Source organism: Chelonoidis abingdonii, chromosome 4 (genome assembly GCF_003597395.2).
Source record: "Chelonoidis abingdonii isolate Lonesome George chromosome 4, CheloAbing_2.0, whole genome shotgun sequence".
NCBI classification, from domain to species: Eukaryota; Metazoa; Chordata; order Testudines; family Testudinidae; genus Chelonoidis; species Chelonoidis abingdonii.
This window is the reverse complement of record NC_133772.1, coordinates 5859462-5875524: the sequence shown is the minus strand read 5'-3', so window position 1 is coordinate 5875524 and position 16063 is coordinate 5859462. Positions and strand designations below refer to the sequence as shown.

General features: G+C 48.2%; 2 protein-coding genes across 2 annotated transcripts in view; one reads left to right on the top strand and one right to left on the bottom strand.

The window, feature by feature from the left end:
- Nucleotides 1–16063, bottom strand: part of LOC116825111 (uncharacterized) — a 62250-nt gene that overhangs the window by 1106 nt on the left and 45081 nt on the right. The window contains 3 exon segments of the mRNA XM_075065896.1: nucleotides 1–1562; nucleotides 9458–9574; nucleotides 10899–11025. Of these exon segments, the coding sequence (XP_074921997.1) occupies nucleotides 1–1562; nucleotides 9458–9574; nucleotides 10899–11025 (1806 nt within the window).
- Nucleotides 1–16063, top strand: part of AIP (AHR interacting HSP90 co-chaperone) — a 340731-nt gene that overhangs the window by 314537 nt on the left and 10131 nt on the right. The window lies entirely within an intron of this gene.

Below are 16063 nucleotides of genomic sequence, written 5' to 3'. Positions count from 1 at the left end.
GCGCTGATGTCTGGTCAGCGTACTTGCATTGCTGAAGCTTTTCTTGCAATCGTCACAGTGGTACGGCTGCTCCCCTGTGTGTGTGCGCTGGTGTATCCTCAGAGTTGAGCTCTGGGCAAAGCCCTTGCCACAGTCGGTGCAGCAGTGCGGCCGCTCCCCGGTGTGCGTGCGCTGGTGTAGTCTCAGGGTTGAGCTCTGGGCAAAGCCCTTGCCACAGTCGTTGCAGTGATATGGCCGCTCCCCGGTGTGCGTGCGATGGTGTATTCTCAGCTTTGACCTCTCTGCAAAGCTCTTGCCACAGTCGGTGCAGCGGTGCGGCCGCTCCCTGGTGTGCGTACGCTGATGTGCTCTCAGGCTTGAGCTTACTGCAAAGCTCTTGCCACAGTCGGTGCAGTGGTACGGCCGCTCCCCGGTGTGCGCGCGCTGGTGTATTCTCAGCTTTGAGCTCTCTGCAAAGCCCTTGCCACAGTGGGTGCAGTGGTATGGCCGCTCCCCGGTGTGTGTGCGCTGATGTTTTCTCAGCTTTGAGCTCCCCGCAAAGCTCTTGCCACAGTCAGCACAACGGTACGGCTGCTCCTCGCTGTGTGTGCGCTGGTGTTTTCTCAGGGATGAGCTCTGTGCAAAACACTCTTTGCAATCAGTGCAACGGTGCAGCTGCTTCCCAGAGTGTGTGTCCTGGTGCATTCTCAGGTATGTGCTCCGTGCAAAGCCCTTGCCACAGTGAGCACAGAGGTACGGCCGCTCCCCAGTGTGTGTGCGCTGGTGTATTCTCAGTATTGAACTCTGTGCAAAGCTCTTGCCACAGTAATTGCAGTGGTATGGCTGCTCCCCAGTGTGTGTGCGCCGGTGTCTTCTTAGTATTGAGCTCGTTGAAAAGCTCCTGCCACAGTCGGTGCAGAGATACGGCCGCTCCCCGGTGTGCGTGCGCTGGTGTATTCTAAGCGTTGAGCTCTCTGCAAAGCTCTTGCCGCAGTCGGTGCAGCAGTGCGGCCGCTCCCCGGTGTGTGTGCGCTGATGTATTCTCAGGCTTGAGCTCTGCGCAAAGCCCTTGCCGCAGTCGGTACAGTTGTATGGCAGTTCCCCAGTGTGCGTTCGCTGGTGTCTTTTCAGGTGTGCAAACTGTGCAAAGCCCTTGCCACAGTAAGCACAGCGGTGCGGCCGCTCCCCGGTGTGCGCGCGCTGGTGTGTTCTCAGGGTTGACCTCTCTGCAAAGCCCTTTCCGCAGTCAGTGCAGCGATACGGCCGTTCCCCGGTGTGAGTGCGCTGATGTGTTCTCAGAGCTGAGCTCTTTGCAAAGCTCTTGCCACAGTCAGTGCAGCAGTACAGCCGCTCCCCCGTGTGTATGCACTGGTGCTGGGTCAGCGCAGAAGGGTTGCTGAACTTCTTGCTGCAGTCAATGCAGCGATGGGGACGCAGGTCCATGAGGAGTCTCTGGTTGAGTTTACCCCAGTGAGGGACTGCGACTACATGGATCCCTCTGTTGGCCATGGGATCCTGCGTTCCTGCCGCGCTCTCCCCACATTCAGACTGTGTCCTCATTCCCCCCAGGATCCCGAGCCCTGCTGGAGAGAGCAGAGGCAATCCTGGTATTAGCTCACAGTTAGGGCTGCAGCCTTGTCATGGATGACTGTTTTTTGGATGGGTGCCTACCCTGCAATGGCAGCTCCTGTCCCACAGGGTGGGACCCAACGCCTCGCTCCAGGCACTGAGACCTGGCCTGTGGGGTTACAGTACCACTTAGATTTGCCCCCGCCCCAAGTCATGATGGTGGGGGAGGTAGGTTAAATTTCCGTGAATGGCTTTGCCCCCCAGATCACCTCTACTCCAATCCCTCTGCACCAGGCCGGGGTTAGGGTTGCTGTGCTGGGAGAAGGGTGCTTCTTTGGGTAGCAAGTTCCCCCTGGGCAGGGCGAGGAGGGGGGCAGGTGTTGTAAAGGGGGAAGTACATTCAGCCAGTCAGCTAGCTATAAAAATCTTTAGTAGCTGTTCTCTTTGCTTTATCTGGTTTTGTTTTCAAACTGATTTTGTGTTTATTTCAATCAGAAGGGTTTATTTACATGGTGCTGGTTCTTCACTTTCTCCTGTTTTATAGCATGAGGTCTGTTCCCCATTTTTTTTTCTGTTATAATTATAATGGTTTGAAACTAGTTCAGTTAAGGGACTACAATCCCTTCATGTGGATGCAGTGAGACCAGTTTAAAGCTGCTTAGAACAATGTAGCTTATTCCTGTGGGGGAATGAGTCCTTTTCTAGGAATTCCTTTTGAAGAAATCATTTACTCTCGGCCTGAGGTTTCAGTCTTTGTGTAAAACTAAACTAAAATCCTCAAGAAGGTGAGGGTTTTGGGGTGCGTGTGAAGGATCTGAGGGGATGACCAGTCACTCAGGGTTTGTGTGATGTAACCTGGAAAACACATCTGTATTGTGTCACAACCCAAGCCCTGGCACTACTGAGCTGGAAAGGGTGAATGGTGCCACCCAGCCTTTAGTCTACAGACAGTCACAGATGCATTAGAGCTGAGAGGTCTGCTAAGCATTGACACTGAAGCAATGTAAGTGACAAAGGTTTCATCCACAAAGAGCAGGAGGAGAAGGGATGTGACAAAGGCCATCCCACCACCCTCTCTCTCACACCCAGCCCCTACACCAGGGTACTCAAAGTCATGGCCCGCAGGACAATTTAATCTGGCCCCCAAATGCATCCACTCTCCCCACAGCAGCTGCCTGGCACATGGGGCAGTTTTAGAGCATTACACTGAAACGCTGCAAGTGCTAGAGATCTCCTCTACCCAGTGGCGTACTCTGTATGGCATCACCTTACACTAGTTGTATGTGACTGACCCTGCCCTGTGTCATTCCTAGCTTTTTCCTTGCTCAATGGGGACAAGCTTCTCAAGTCTGAGAGGTCATGTGTGAAGGGAAGTGGCAGAGAGGGGGTGAGGTGGGAACCTGGAGAGGACGGCGCCTTCTCTGCCAAGGGCCAGTGACTCGGAGATGCTCTTGCAGGGGGCAGAGGCATGAAAAGCCACCTGAAAAGTCTCTAGGGTGCCCCTTACCTTGGTATGATTTTCTGAGGTGTGGGAAGCCTAGCAGGTGTTGTGGTCTATGGCCGGACAGACTTGTCTTTCTACCCAGGTACTTGTTTGCCCCCCAGCAGCCAGCTCACACAGTCTCTCTCTCTCCCCGCTTCTCCCCACCACCAGTCCAGGTAACCTGTCTCCTCAGAGTGAGGGATGGGGATACGAGGCTCAGGAGACTCTCAGTGAATGTCTTAGAGACAGCACACAGCGTCTCTGAACCTGCCCCAGCAGCTAGAACACTGACTGACTGAGAGAGAGAGAGAGAGTGTGTGTGTATCTCTCTCTCTCTTTCACATGCACCTCCAACACACACTTCTTGTATTATTTTTTCTTGGTACTTCCTATAATGCACATATATTCTCAACAATTTTACTCTTCCAAAGTGTGTTACTTTAGAGTTTTGACTGGTTTATGCATTTCATGATTTTTATTTCTCTTGCACTTAAATTTAATTAAAATTTAATTAGTGAGTTCTAAAATACCTAACCTCTCCTGGCTGGAGTAATTATCCCTATGGTAACTTTTAATATCTCTATCTATCTACCTACCTATCTACATATTATCTAGGGACATACCTCGCACATAACAAAATTTATTCTGCAGATGGATGGAAAAAATGAGAGGGAACATTGCTCAAAGCCCCAGTGCCCTTTCTATTAAACAGCTGGGGAAGCTGAGGCATGTAGTGACTCACTTCTAGAACTGAAGTGAGATCTTCTGAATCCTACTGCACTGTCTTACCCACTAGATAAATGAGGCCCCAAAAATTTTTCCCCCACCATGGAGATCTCTCTCATTCCCTCAGCACACCTCAAATCTCCCACCACTGTCCCATATCACAATTCCATCCCCTTCCCATTTCATCACAGCCCCATCTCCGATCCATTTCTTTGTCATGGTTTGGAGGCCCCATCATATGTAGGTCTCATCCTAGGTCACAGATTACCAATGTACAGAAGAAATAGGAAGTATTGTAAGAGCCCCTCTGGTTTACCTAGATTTTCAAATGACCTGAAATTCAAAAAAGAGTCATACAAGAAATAGAAAGGCCAAGACGAAAAACAAAACTAAACTAGGGATATAAAGGGGAAAAACAAAGCATTTTTCAAATACATGGGAAGACAGAGGAAAACAAGGACAGGGTAGGTCTATTACTAAATGAGGAGAAAATGACAATAAGAGGAAATACAGCAATGGCTGAACTGGTAAATGCGTCTTTTGTTTCAGTTTCTGCCAAAAAGTTAGCAGTGACTGGTCAACTAACAAAGTGAACATCGGTGTCAATGGGGTAGGATCTCAGGCTGAAATAGAAAAAGAAATAGTTATGAATTACTTAGACAAAATAGGTGTTTTCAAGTTGGCAGGGCCTGATGAAATACATCCTAGAATAGTTAAGTAACTGGATGAAGAAATCTCTGAGCCATTAGTGATTATCTCAGAAGTTGTGGAGGAGAGTAGCAGGGCCGGTGCAACCATTTAGGCAGCCTAGGTGGTTGCCAGGATTTGGGGGGCGACATTTTGTTCGGCAGCGACTGCACGGCCAGATCTTTGGCCACCCCGGTCGCCGCCAGCATTTAGGCGGAGGGAGCTGGGGCAGGGGAGCAGGGGGAGGGCTGCCTGCAGCAAGTAAGGGGGTGGCCAAGCCCCGCTCCAGCTCACCCCTGCCCCACCTCCTCTCCCAGCATGCCATGGCTGCTTCACTTCCCCGCCTCCCCGGCTTGCAGCGCCTAAGTTGATTGGTGCCTAAGAGGAGGGTGGGGGCGCCTCAGGGCAGAGGCAGGGAGCTGCCACGGTGGGGGAGGGGGCAGCTCAGGGCAGAGGCTCAGCGAGGGGGGAGGGCGCAAGGTGGAAGTTTCGCCAAGGGCGCGAAACATCCTTGCACCAGCCCTGGATAGTAGAGGGACCCATGGACGGGAAAAGGGTAAGTATAGTACGCAGCTATAGACAGGGATAAAAGGAGGACGAAGGGAATTACAGCCCAGTCAGCTTAACTTCAGTGCCTGGAAAGATAATAGAGAAAGTAATCTAACGTTCTATTTGTAAGCACCTAGAACGAAATGAAGTAATAAGTAAGAGTCAATACGGATTTGTCAAGAACAAATTTTGTGAAACCAGCCTAATATCCTTCTTTGACAGGTAACAAGCCTAGTGGATAGGGGAGAAGCAGTAGATGTCACATATCTTGACTTTATTAAAGCTTTTGATACTGTCTTACGTGACCATCTCACAAACAAAGTAGTGCAGTATAGGCTAGGCAAGACTACTAAAGGTGGTTGCACAACTCAGAGCATTATGGTTCACAAACAAGATGAAAGGGCACATCGAGGGATCGTGCAGGGATCTGTCCTGGTTCTGGTTCTATTCAGTATCTTCATAAATGATTTGGACAGCGGCCCGGAGAATACACTCATAGTGTTTACAAATGATTCCAAGAGAGGCATGGTTGCAAGTGCTTTAAAAACAGGATTAAAATTCAAAAAGATCTTGACAAACTGGAGAAATAGCTTGACTAGAAAAGGAAGAAACTCTAAAAGATCGTATTCAAAGTACTACATTTAGGTAGGAATAATCAATCACACAAACACAGAATGAGAAGTGACTGCCTAGGAAGGAGCACTGCAGAAAAGGATCAAGCAGTTATAGTGGATCACAAATTAACTATGAGTTGAACAGTGGAATATAGTTGGGGAAAAAAGCAAATATCGTTCTGGGATGTATTAGCAGGAATGTTTTAAGCAAGATGCGAGAAGTACCGTATATACTTGTTCATAAGCCCATTCGTTTATAAGCCAACCCCCCAAGATGGTTAGGTAAAAATAGCAAAAACTGTATGACCCTTTCATAAGCCGACCCTATATTTCAGGGGTTGGCAAACTTTGGCTCCCAGTCCGTCAAGGTAAGCCGCTAGCGGGTCGGGACGTTTTGTTTACTTGGAGCGTCTGCAGGCACAGAGCCCCTCAGCTCCCGATGTCTGCAGTTTGCCGTTCCCAGCCAATGGGAACTGTGGGAAGTGGTGCCCTGACCAGCCGGGAGCCAAAGTTTGCTGACCCCTGCTATATTTCAAAAGCTGTCATCACAAGAAACACTCAAAAGTTTTGCTAGAATTATTTTAATGTAATCTAATGAAAAACCTGTTGTTATAATAACTGATCAAATACATATTCACCTTCAAAATTACAGTCACTATTAAAAATCAGTAAATGGATATTTAAAACAAGTAACTTAGAACAATATGAGACTTTAAAAAGTCTTAAAATCCTTCGAAGTCTGAATTAGTCTCTGATTCACCAAGCAGTTCATTAAACTCAGCTTCAGTCACAGCTGCGCCTGCATTGTCTTCGTCATAGATGTTGGCAGTGTCGTCTTCAGACTCAGATTCCTTCTCATTAGCAGCCTCTCTTGTGTCATCATCAAATATGACATCATCTTCTGACTCGTCGAGTGCATTGCTGATACAGCATTTCCTAAATGATTTTTCTACCATCTCTGAGGGAATGGACACCCACGCGTCCTTGATCCACTGGGCGACCAGATTGATTTCGGGCTTCATAAGATTCCCGCCTTTTGTCAACTTCGCCATGCCTGAGCACATCCATTCAGACCACATTTTGCGTAGCCTGTTTTTAAAGGGTTTGTTCAGGCAGACATCAAGTGGTTGTAGAACTGACGTTAAACCTCCTGGTATTATAGCCAAAGTAGTTTTCATATTTTTGGCCAAATTTTTCACCTCATCCGTCTTGTGTGTCCTGAACATGTCCCAGATGAGCATAGCAGGTTTCTTGCAAAGTGCTCCAGGTCTTTTATTCCAAACTTTTTCCAGCCATTCAATAGTCCCACTTTCATCCATCCATCCCTTTTTGTGTGCACGTACAATGATACCAGCAGGAAATTTCATGTTTTTAGGCAAGGTTTTTCTTTTAAAAACAACAACAGGAGGGAGCTTTGATCCATTTGCCAAACATGATAAAACCACCGTAAAATAGATTTTTTCATGGCCACTGGTTTTAATTAAAACTGTTTTTTCACCAACACTGGTTACCATTCTGTTGCTCGGGAGATCGAATGTCACTGGTGTTTCGTCCATATTTCCGATTTGTGACAGTTCAAATGCACATTCCTTTCGATATTTTATAATAAACCTTTGGAAAGATTTGATTTTATCTTCCAGATCTCTCGGCAGCTTTTGCGCTATCTTACTTCGCTGACAAAGACAGAGACCATGACGGTTCATGAAGCGAGTACACCAACCCGCTGATGCCACAAACATTGATGGGTTTACTGACTTGTATTTGTCGTCTTTCGACATGTGCAAAGCACGCAGACGAATTCCAGTTCTAGTGACAATGTACCCATTTTGTTGACATTCAACAATCCAATTATTGAGATCTTTCTCCAGCTCAGGAAATGAAGCACACCTTGTTGGACATTTTTTCTTGCTTCTTGGCATGTCTTCTAGTGTTGTTTTATTTTTTCGCCATTCTCTTACTTGCTTCTCATTGATACAGAATTCACGAGCAGCGGCGCAATTGTTGTTTGCTTCTGCATATTCAACAACTTTAAGTTTGAACGCTGCGTGATAAGCAGACCTTTTTCTTTTGATTTCACCGTTGTTCATTTTAAATACTAGTATGAAAATAGATGATTATTATTATAGTTATAGATTTTGTAGAACTTTATATAGGAATATCACCTGCTTTATCAAATTATTTTTATTCTTTGTCTATTTCAAAGGAGCCCTGTAGATTGCCATGTCTGTGGCGATAACAGGCTATTTCAATTTTATTAGAGATTCTAGCAATTCTGCACGTTATATTTTCATATTGGCTCGAGAATTATGAGGTCCATTGGTAGAAATGCATGAAGAGATCAAATTACACAGTAGCGGACTGATACCAGTGCTCCAGTACTATTATTCATTGTATTTTTCTGATTGGCTTGTAAGGCGTAGCATTTTGTGAAATACATGGGTCAAATGTCATGCAGATCTGCACCACTGCTCTTTTAGTATTCCTTTCAAGCCAATCTAGTCCACTAAACAAAGCCTTTGCAACTTTAAAAGGCTGCAGTATTGACATCACTAAATGGGTCGACAAACTTTGGCTCCCGGCCTGTCAGGGTAAGCCACTGGCGGGACATCTTGTTTACTTGGGAGCATCTGCAGACATGGAGCCCCTCAGCTCTCTGTGGCCACGGTTTGCCGTTCCCAGCCAAGGGGAGCTGCAGGAAGTGGCACAACTCCCATGGGCTGAGAACGGTGAACCATGGTCACAGGGAGCTGAGGGGCTCCATGCCTGCAGATGCTCCAGGTGAACAAAACGCAACGTATTATATATTTAGTTCAATGATTCCATAAAGTTTAGAATCATCAAATTTTTGGTGTAGACCCATTTATAAGCCGACCTCTGCTCTTTGATGCGTCACTTTTTTACCAAAAATATTCAGCTTATGAACAAGTATATACGGTAATTCTTCCACACTATTCAGCGTTCATAAGGCCTCAACTGGAGTACTATGTCCAGTTCTGGGCCCCACACTTCAGGAAGGATGTAGACCAATTGGGGAGACTCAGAGGAGGGCAACAATACTGATTAAATGTCTAGAAAACAAGACCTTTGAAGAAAGTGAAAACACTGGGTTTGTTTAGTCTGGAGAAGGAGGGGAGGGAAGAACCCTTGACAACAGTCCTCCCAGACAGAAAAGATTGTTACAAAGTGGAGGGCGATAAATTGTTCTCCTTATACACTGAGAACAGGAGAAAATTTAATGGGATTCAATTGCAGCAAGGGAGATTTAGGTTACAGATTAGGAAAAACTTCCAAACTCCAAGGGTAGTTAAGCATTAGAACAAAATTGCCTGGGAGGTTGTGGAATCACCACCATTGGAGGTTTCTAAGAACAGGTTAATCAGACACCTGTCAAGGATGGACTTGGTAATACTTAGTCCTGTCTCAGTGCAGGGGACTAGACTAGATGAACTACCTTCGTCTCTTCTAGTCCCACGTGTCTATGATTTCTAGGATTCAAAGATATCAAGGCCAGACAGGCTCATTGTACCCATTCAGTTTGGCTTCCTGCCTATCCCAGCGATTCCTGCTTCTGGCCCAAGAACTCCTGGCTCAGTTAGAGCGGGGCTTTGAGAGAGAGTCGTCCCATCTCCACCGACAGCCTCCCACTGAGGGAGAATCCATTGCGTACTGAGGGAAACTCTCCTAGTGGTTCATTCCCCTTCCAGATAAACACTGGCCCCTAAATCCCAGCTTCAATTTGTCTCTCTTCAGCTCCTAGCCAATGGAACTCACTCTGCCTTTGCCTTCCACATCAAGGAGCGCTCCGCTAGCAAGTGTGTAAATCAGAAGGGATCAGATTATGACGACTCACCTGAGAGGGGGCTCTCAGATCCAGAGTTTACCCTGGGGCCCTCGGCATCCCGGATCCAGAGCTCTGCCTCCCCTATCTCGATCCGATGGATTAAGTCTGGTTTGGAACCTGAAGAGCCTGTTTGGAGGGGAATGTTTTATTACTAAAGTTTGGGGGGCAGGGACTCATTTATATGTTGGTGCAGCCCAGCACAACAGGGCCCTGATCTCGGTCAAGTTTTTGCATGCACCTAGCATGACGGGACACTGCTGTCAGTCACTGTTTCAGAGGAAAGCGCAAGAGATCTCAAGCAGGATAATAAAGAAATAAACCTTCCTTAGACGAGATTTCTTCCCATCTCTCATCAGGCAACTACAGTTTGTACTCTGAACCAGCAACATCTACACCCTTTCTCACTTTGCAGTGGGGTCAGAGTTTAAAGCTTTGCTGGGGTAACTCTAGATGTTCCATAGAAATATCCCATTCTGCTAACACCTTGGCCTTTATGCTAACTTGTGGCACCACGTTCCATAGGATAAGTGTGTGACATGAATTTCCTTTAACCCACAGAAACACCAGTGAACACCCATTAGTCTCAGATTAAGAGACCGGGTGAATAGAAAATCCATAACCACCATCTTTCTGGTCATTATTTCACTTACCCAACTATCTCCTGAAACATTTATCACAGGGAAGACTTTGGAAGAAGGGAACATTGCTCCTTTGCCATCTTATAGCTGTTGAAACGTTTTGGGCATGTTATTAAGGCACATTGGCCACAACGTGTCATGGCAGATGTCACCAGGTGGCGCCGGTACACAGACATTCCAGTTCATTTGCACTGTTCAACTGTACAGTTGTTAAATTTACTATGTTCAGTCTTTGCAGGGAGGTGGGGAGCTATTGCAGCAGCATTTTTTCCCTGCCTTATTTGTCTAACTAGAGTCATTTCCTGAGGCAGAGTTGCTGCCCTCAACGTCTGGCTGGGATTCCTGGAAGAGACTGTTGCTCCCAGACTGTTTGCTAACACCACTGATGCGCCATGACTGAGGTAGGAAACACAAAGAAACAAGTTACACTAAGGGCTGGTCTACACTGGCAATTTAAAGAACTGCATCGTTCTCGCTCAAGGGTGTGAAAAAACACCCCACTGAGCGCAGCAAGTTTCAGCGCTGTAAACCACCAATGTAAACAGTGCCCCAGCACTGGTAGCTATGCCTAGTGGAGAGGGATTTTTCAGACTGTTTTTTTAGAGCTGCCACGCTTTAGCGTTGCCACTGTAGACTAGCCCTAAGATTAGCCCCAGGCTCTGTAGCCCTGAGCTCGCCTCCAACAGGGAGGTGACCTGAAAGGAGCTGGCATTTGCCACCACTCACTAATAGGGTGCCACATGGCAGCCAAAGCCTGGAGGGAACCCAAATGTTTTATACATGTGAATAAATGAAGGGAAATCAGTCCTGACCCAGGGAAAGAAGGGTCCAGTAATTCCTCAGCATCTGGTCCCGGTACAGCTGCTTCTCTGGCTGGGTCAGGAGCTCCCACTCCTCCCGGGTGAAATACAGAGCGACGTCCTCAAACGCCACCTGGAGCTGCTGGCACAAGCGTTACACACTCAGCACCTTCCGCTCCAGCCCCCAGCCCGGAGTCTCAACAGGGGACGCGGGTTCCAGGGGAGCGACTCCCCCGCCCAGCACCTGTGACCCAGGGACGACCTCCCCGCACAGCATCCCCCAGGACCCGGGAAGAGAGTCGCGCCAATCCTCGCCCGCCAACGTCCTCCCCTCCCTAGGCCGCCAGGGACGCTCTCGGTTTGCGGGTGGAGTCCTGGGTCCCAGCGCCGCTCCCGGCCCCGCGCTCCGGCTGCTGGCGCCCCGCCCCGGGGTCACTAGCGCGGGAGGACCCGGTCCAGCCCCCTCGGCTCGGCCCCAGCCGGACCAGCCAGTGCGCCGGGAGTCCCCGCCCGCCTCCTACCTGCGGCCGGCCCGCTGGCAGCATCGCGGCTGCCTCGCCCCGGCCGCTTCCTCCGCCGGGCAGCGACTTCCGCGCCGCGTGCTGCCTCCCGGCGCCGCAGCGGGACCGCCTGCGCACGGCCGGGCTGGGACCCAGGGGCCGGCTGGCTCCGCTCCCCCGGCGCCTGCGCGTCCGTCCAGCAGCCGGGCGCGGGCCCCAGCGCAGGGACCTTCCGGCCCAGCCCCCCGGACGCCTGGGTCCCGAGAGCAGTCCCTGGCAGGGCTCGCGGGACCTGGCGCCCGGGCGGCAGGCGCCTGTGAGGGGGCAGCCAGGTCCCCGCTGTGCCGTGGGGGACCTGGGAGCCCGGACTCCTGAGTTCTCTCCTGGCCTTGGAAGGGGAGCGGGGACTAGTGGGTACAAATACAGTTGCCAACTTTCTAATTGTGCAAAACTGAACACCCTGACTCTGCCCTTGCCCTGAGGTCCTGCCCCCCACTTACCCAAGGCCCTGCCACCACTCCTTCCCCACTCACTACATTCCCCCTCCCTTGGTAGCTCGCTCCCCACCCTCAGTCACTTTCACTGGGCTGAGGCTGAAGCAGGCCCTTGGGGTGCAGGAGAGGGTAAGGGCTGTGGCTGGGGGTGTGGGCTTCGGGGTGCAGTAAGTGGGTCCAGGCTGGAGGGTGAGGCCAAGGGATTCAGAGTGCGGGAGGGGGCTCTGGGTTGAGGCAGGGAGTTGGGGTACAGGAAGGGGTGAGGATTCTGGGGTGGGACCAGATATGAGGGGTTTACAGAGTGGGAGGGGGTTCTAGGTTGCGGTGTAGGCAGGGGCTCTGAGTATGGGGAGGGCACTCAGTGCTGGGGCAGGCGGTTGGGGTTGGGGCACATGCTTACCTCCAGCACCTCCGAGTCAGTGGCACAGCAGGGCTAAGGCATCATAGAATATCAGGGTTGGCAGGGACCTCAGGAGGTCATCTAGTCCTACTCCCTGCTCAGAGCAGGACCAACCCCAACTAAATCAGCATGGTGTGTACGAATGTGATGTGAGTGTTTTACAGATCCCAGCCTGGCTGTGTAGTGTGCATGTGTTACAGGAGTTAACGCCTGGCTGTAGTGTGCATGTGTTTCAGGAACTGTGTGTATGTGTGTGTTACAGGAGCTCAGTCACACCTGGCTGTAGTGTGTACTACATGTGTGTTTCAGGAGGGCTGCGCAATGTGTTTGTGACTGTGTGTTATAGGATCTCTCACCCATCTGTGTAACTTGTGTGTGTATGTCTGTCTCAGAAGCTTACACCCATGTCCCTGCCCAGCACCCTGGGGAGAGCAGCTGCCCCATACAGATGCCGGGTTCTGGCCTCAGTGCTGGCACTGAAGGAGCTGGTGCCCAGCCTGGCTGCTCCCGCCCACTGCCCAGCACACCACAGGTACTGCCCCCGCCAGCCACAATAAATGATCCAAAATCATCAAGGGCCCACAGGATGCTAACCTCAACTGGCTCTTCCAGAAGCTCGCCATGCCCTGCACTTGCTGTGAAAGGTATGAGGGGGCAAAGGAAGGACGGATCCTATGTGTGATCCAGCTCCAGCTAGAGCCAGTGCTACAGAGCCCTGCCAGAGCCCCATGGGCCCTGAGGGGACACTACAGAGCCCTGCTAGCCCAGCCTTGATCAGTAGAACCAGGGTGGATTTGATTTAAATCATGATTTAAATGTAACATTGACTGTGACCAAACTGGGTACTAGACATTTGAATTTGTTTTCACAGTTTTTATAGCTTTTACTGCCACTTGTAAGTATTCTGCTGTGTGTGCATTTCCTGTTGTATCAATTGTTTCTGTAAGGAAGACATTCCCTTTTTCTGTTGTCACACAAGCACATACAACAGGATCATTGTGGACATTGCTCCACCCATCAAGATTCAGGTTAACAATTTTACCCTCTAGTTTTTTTGCACACTGCTCAATTTCTCTTTCGTACACTTTATCCAGCAATTTGCCTGTGACATCTGCTCTGTTGTGTGGACTGTATCCTGGTCTTAATGAGTGAACCATGTTAATTAAGTGTGAGTTCTCAGTGATATAGAAAGGGGAGTTTGTTGCATAAACAAACAGGGCAATTTTTTCATGAATTACCTCTTTTTGTAATCTGCTGTTTCTTATCACAAACTTACGTATGGTGGTTTCTGGATGATGGAGATTTTTTTGTCTCTTTTTGCTACAGGTGAGACAGCCACATATTGTGGCTATGTGACATACATGAAGTGACTGAAACACTATAATTGCCAGATAATTCTGAAACTATAGAAAATGATGGTGATCTTGAAGGTGGATAGTCGTCAGAATCTTGTATGTTGAGGGTGGATTCTCCTAAACAAAACAAGGCAAGGCAGTAATTTCATTGTTATTACCATACTGCTCATTTAGTATTACTCATTGCATTCACAGATACTTAGTAAAACTTTAAAGGTGACATTGTAAAAGGAAGATCTGCCTATTTCAGCTATTATTTTTTATCACAACTGTATCTGAAATGGTAGTACCATAGAGTAACAACTATATTTTTTGCTCAAACATGAGAATTCAAGAATAGTCCAGAAGGAAGACAGGCAGTCCTTAAAAAAGAAGTATGAAATAAAAAAGTTTACCAACCTGAAGATCTTGCATGTTCAGACATGTTCCTTTCATCATCTTAAATACAGCTTCCTCCTGAGAAGGAACACTTCTCATGATGTTGTTTCATTCGGGAAACCAGGCCTTGCATTTCTTTGTTGCACTGTTTGCATTTTGCAGCCATGCCTGTCCTACCCAGAGGTAGAGGAATGTCATTAAAATATTCCCAAACTGGGTCTCTTTTATGGCCTGTTGCCATTATAGGTTTTCCCTTCTAGTGAGAGAAAGGTATGGTAGATCTCAAATCGATGAAGGCTACACTCAGAAAGACCTCAAGACTTCTGGAATATGCTGCTCAAACAGTTTTACTTTTGTTTCTACTGCCTGTCCCTCTCTTCTCATATTTATCTCTGGACTTCTCCTTGTCCAGATCTATTCCGCCCCCAACAATCTTCTATTCATTGAACTTTTTGAAACTTTGCACTTTTAGAGAGAGGTAAGGGATTGACTCTGTGTGCACAAATTTGCAGAGGGACAATAGGGTTGAGGTCTGTTATTTCTCAGCACACATACAATCCCAGCTAAAACCCCTCCAACGCATCATCAGGGAGCTACAACCCATCCTGGACAATGGACCCACACTTTCACGTCTTGGGCAGGCCATCCTTGCCAACAGACACCTGCCAACCTGAACGTTTCTCACCAGCAACTGCACACCGACCATAGTAACTCTAGCTCAGGAACCAATCCATGCAACAAACCTCGATGCACGAATCTGCCCACATATCTACACCAGCGACACCATCATAGGACCTAACCAATCAGCCATACCATCACTGGTTCATTCACCTGCACGCCACCAATGTAATATACCATCCATAGCCAGCAATGCCTCTGCTATGTAACATGGCCAAATGGAACAGCTCACTACGGAAAGGATAAATGGACCACAAATCAGATATCACGGAATGCAATATACAAAAACTGTAGGAGAGCACTTCAACCTCCCTGCCACACTATAGCAGACCTTAAGGTGGCTATCCTGCAGCAAAAACTTCGAGACCAGACTTCAAGAGAAACTGCTGAGCTTCAGTATTGCAAATTTACACATCCTCGGACTAAACAAAGACGTGAATGGCTGCCAATTACAGAACATTTTCCTCCTTGTTTCAACCTCCTACTGCTACAGGGCCTCACCTCCCTGATGAACTAACCTCGTATCTCTAGCTGCTTGCTTAGCATATATACCTGCCCTGGAAATTCCATTACCTGCGTCTGCAAGTGGTATCACCACGAAAGCTCACCTCCAAAACGTTGTTAGTCTTAAGTGCCACGGACTCTGCTGCTTTTACAGATCCGACTAACACGCTACCTCTGATCCTGAGTCCCCTGGGACCTCCCTGCCTAAACCACCTGTCCAACTTCTTCCCTCAGCCACCAAGCGTTCTTTGACGCTGACACGGATGGGCTTTCCCCAATTAGGCAAAGTAGCTGCAGAGAGGGAGAGACCAGCCACCTTAGAGGATGTGCTTGGACAGAAGAAAGTCCAGTGAGGAAGGATGAGAATGGGAGACACGCACACGACTAGCATCCTTGCACCAACACCAGAGAGGATACGCCTGGGCTACACAGGTAGGGTGGCTGGGGAGAGGGCAACGGGTCAGTGCTACCAGGGTGGTAAAAATCAATTTTTAAATAAAAATTTTGGATTTTTTTATATAAATTGATTTTGATAAATCTTTTTGAAAACACTATTAAGATAGTTTTTGTTAAGATATAGTTAGCATTTTGATATCTATCATGGAATGGTAAATTTAATTCTATAAGTATAATAAACAGAGTATATCTGTAGTAAGAAGGTTGTTATGGTTCCAATAGTCATGATAAGGACTCAATCTTATTGGATGTTCAAGGCTGTATCAGAACTTTAGTTTTTATCTACCATGGACTCATATTCACTAGAAGATACATCAGAAGTTGTTTTGCTCTCAAAGTGGATTTGTGTTTCCAGAAAGAACATGTCTGTTACGCAAAATGTTTTTAATAAATAATGATATAATAATGAGGT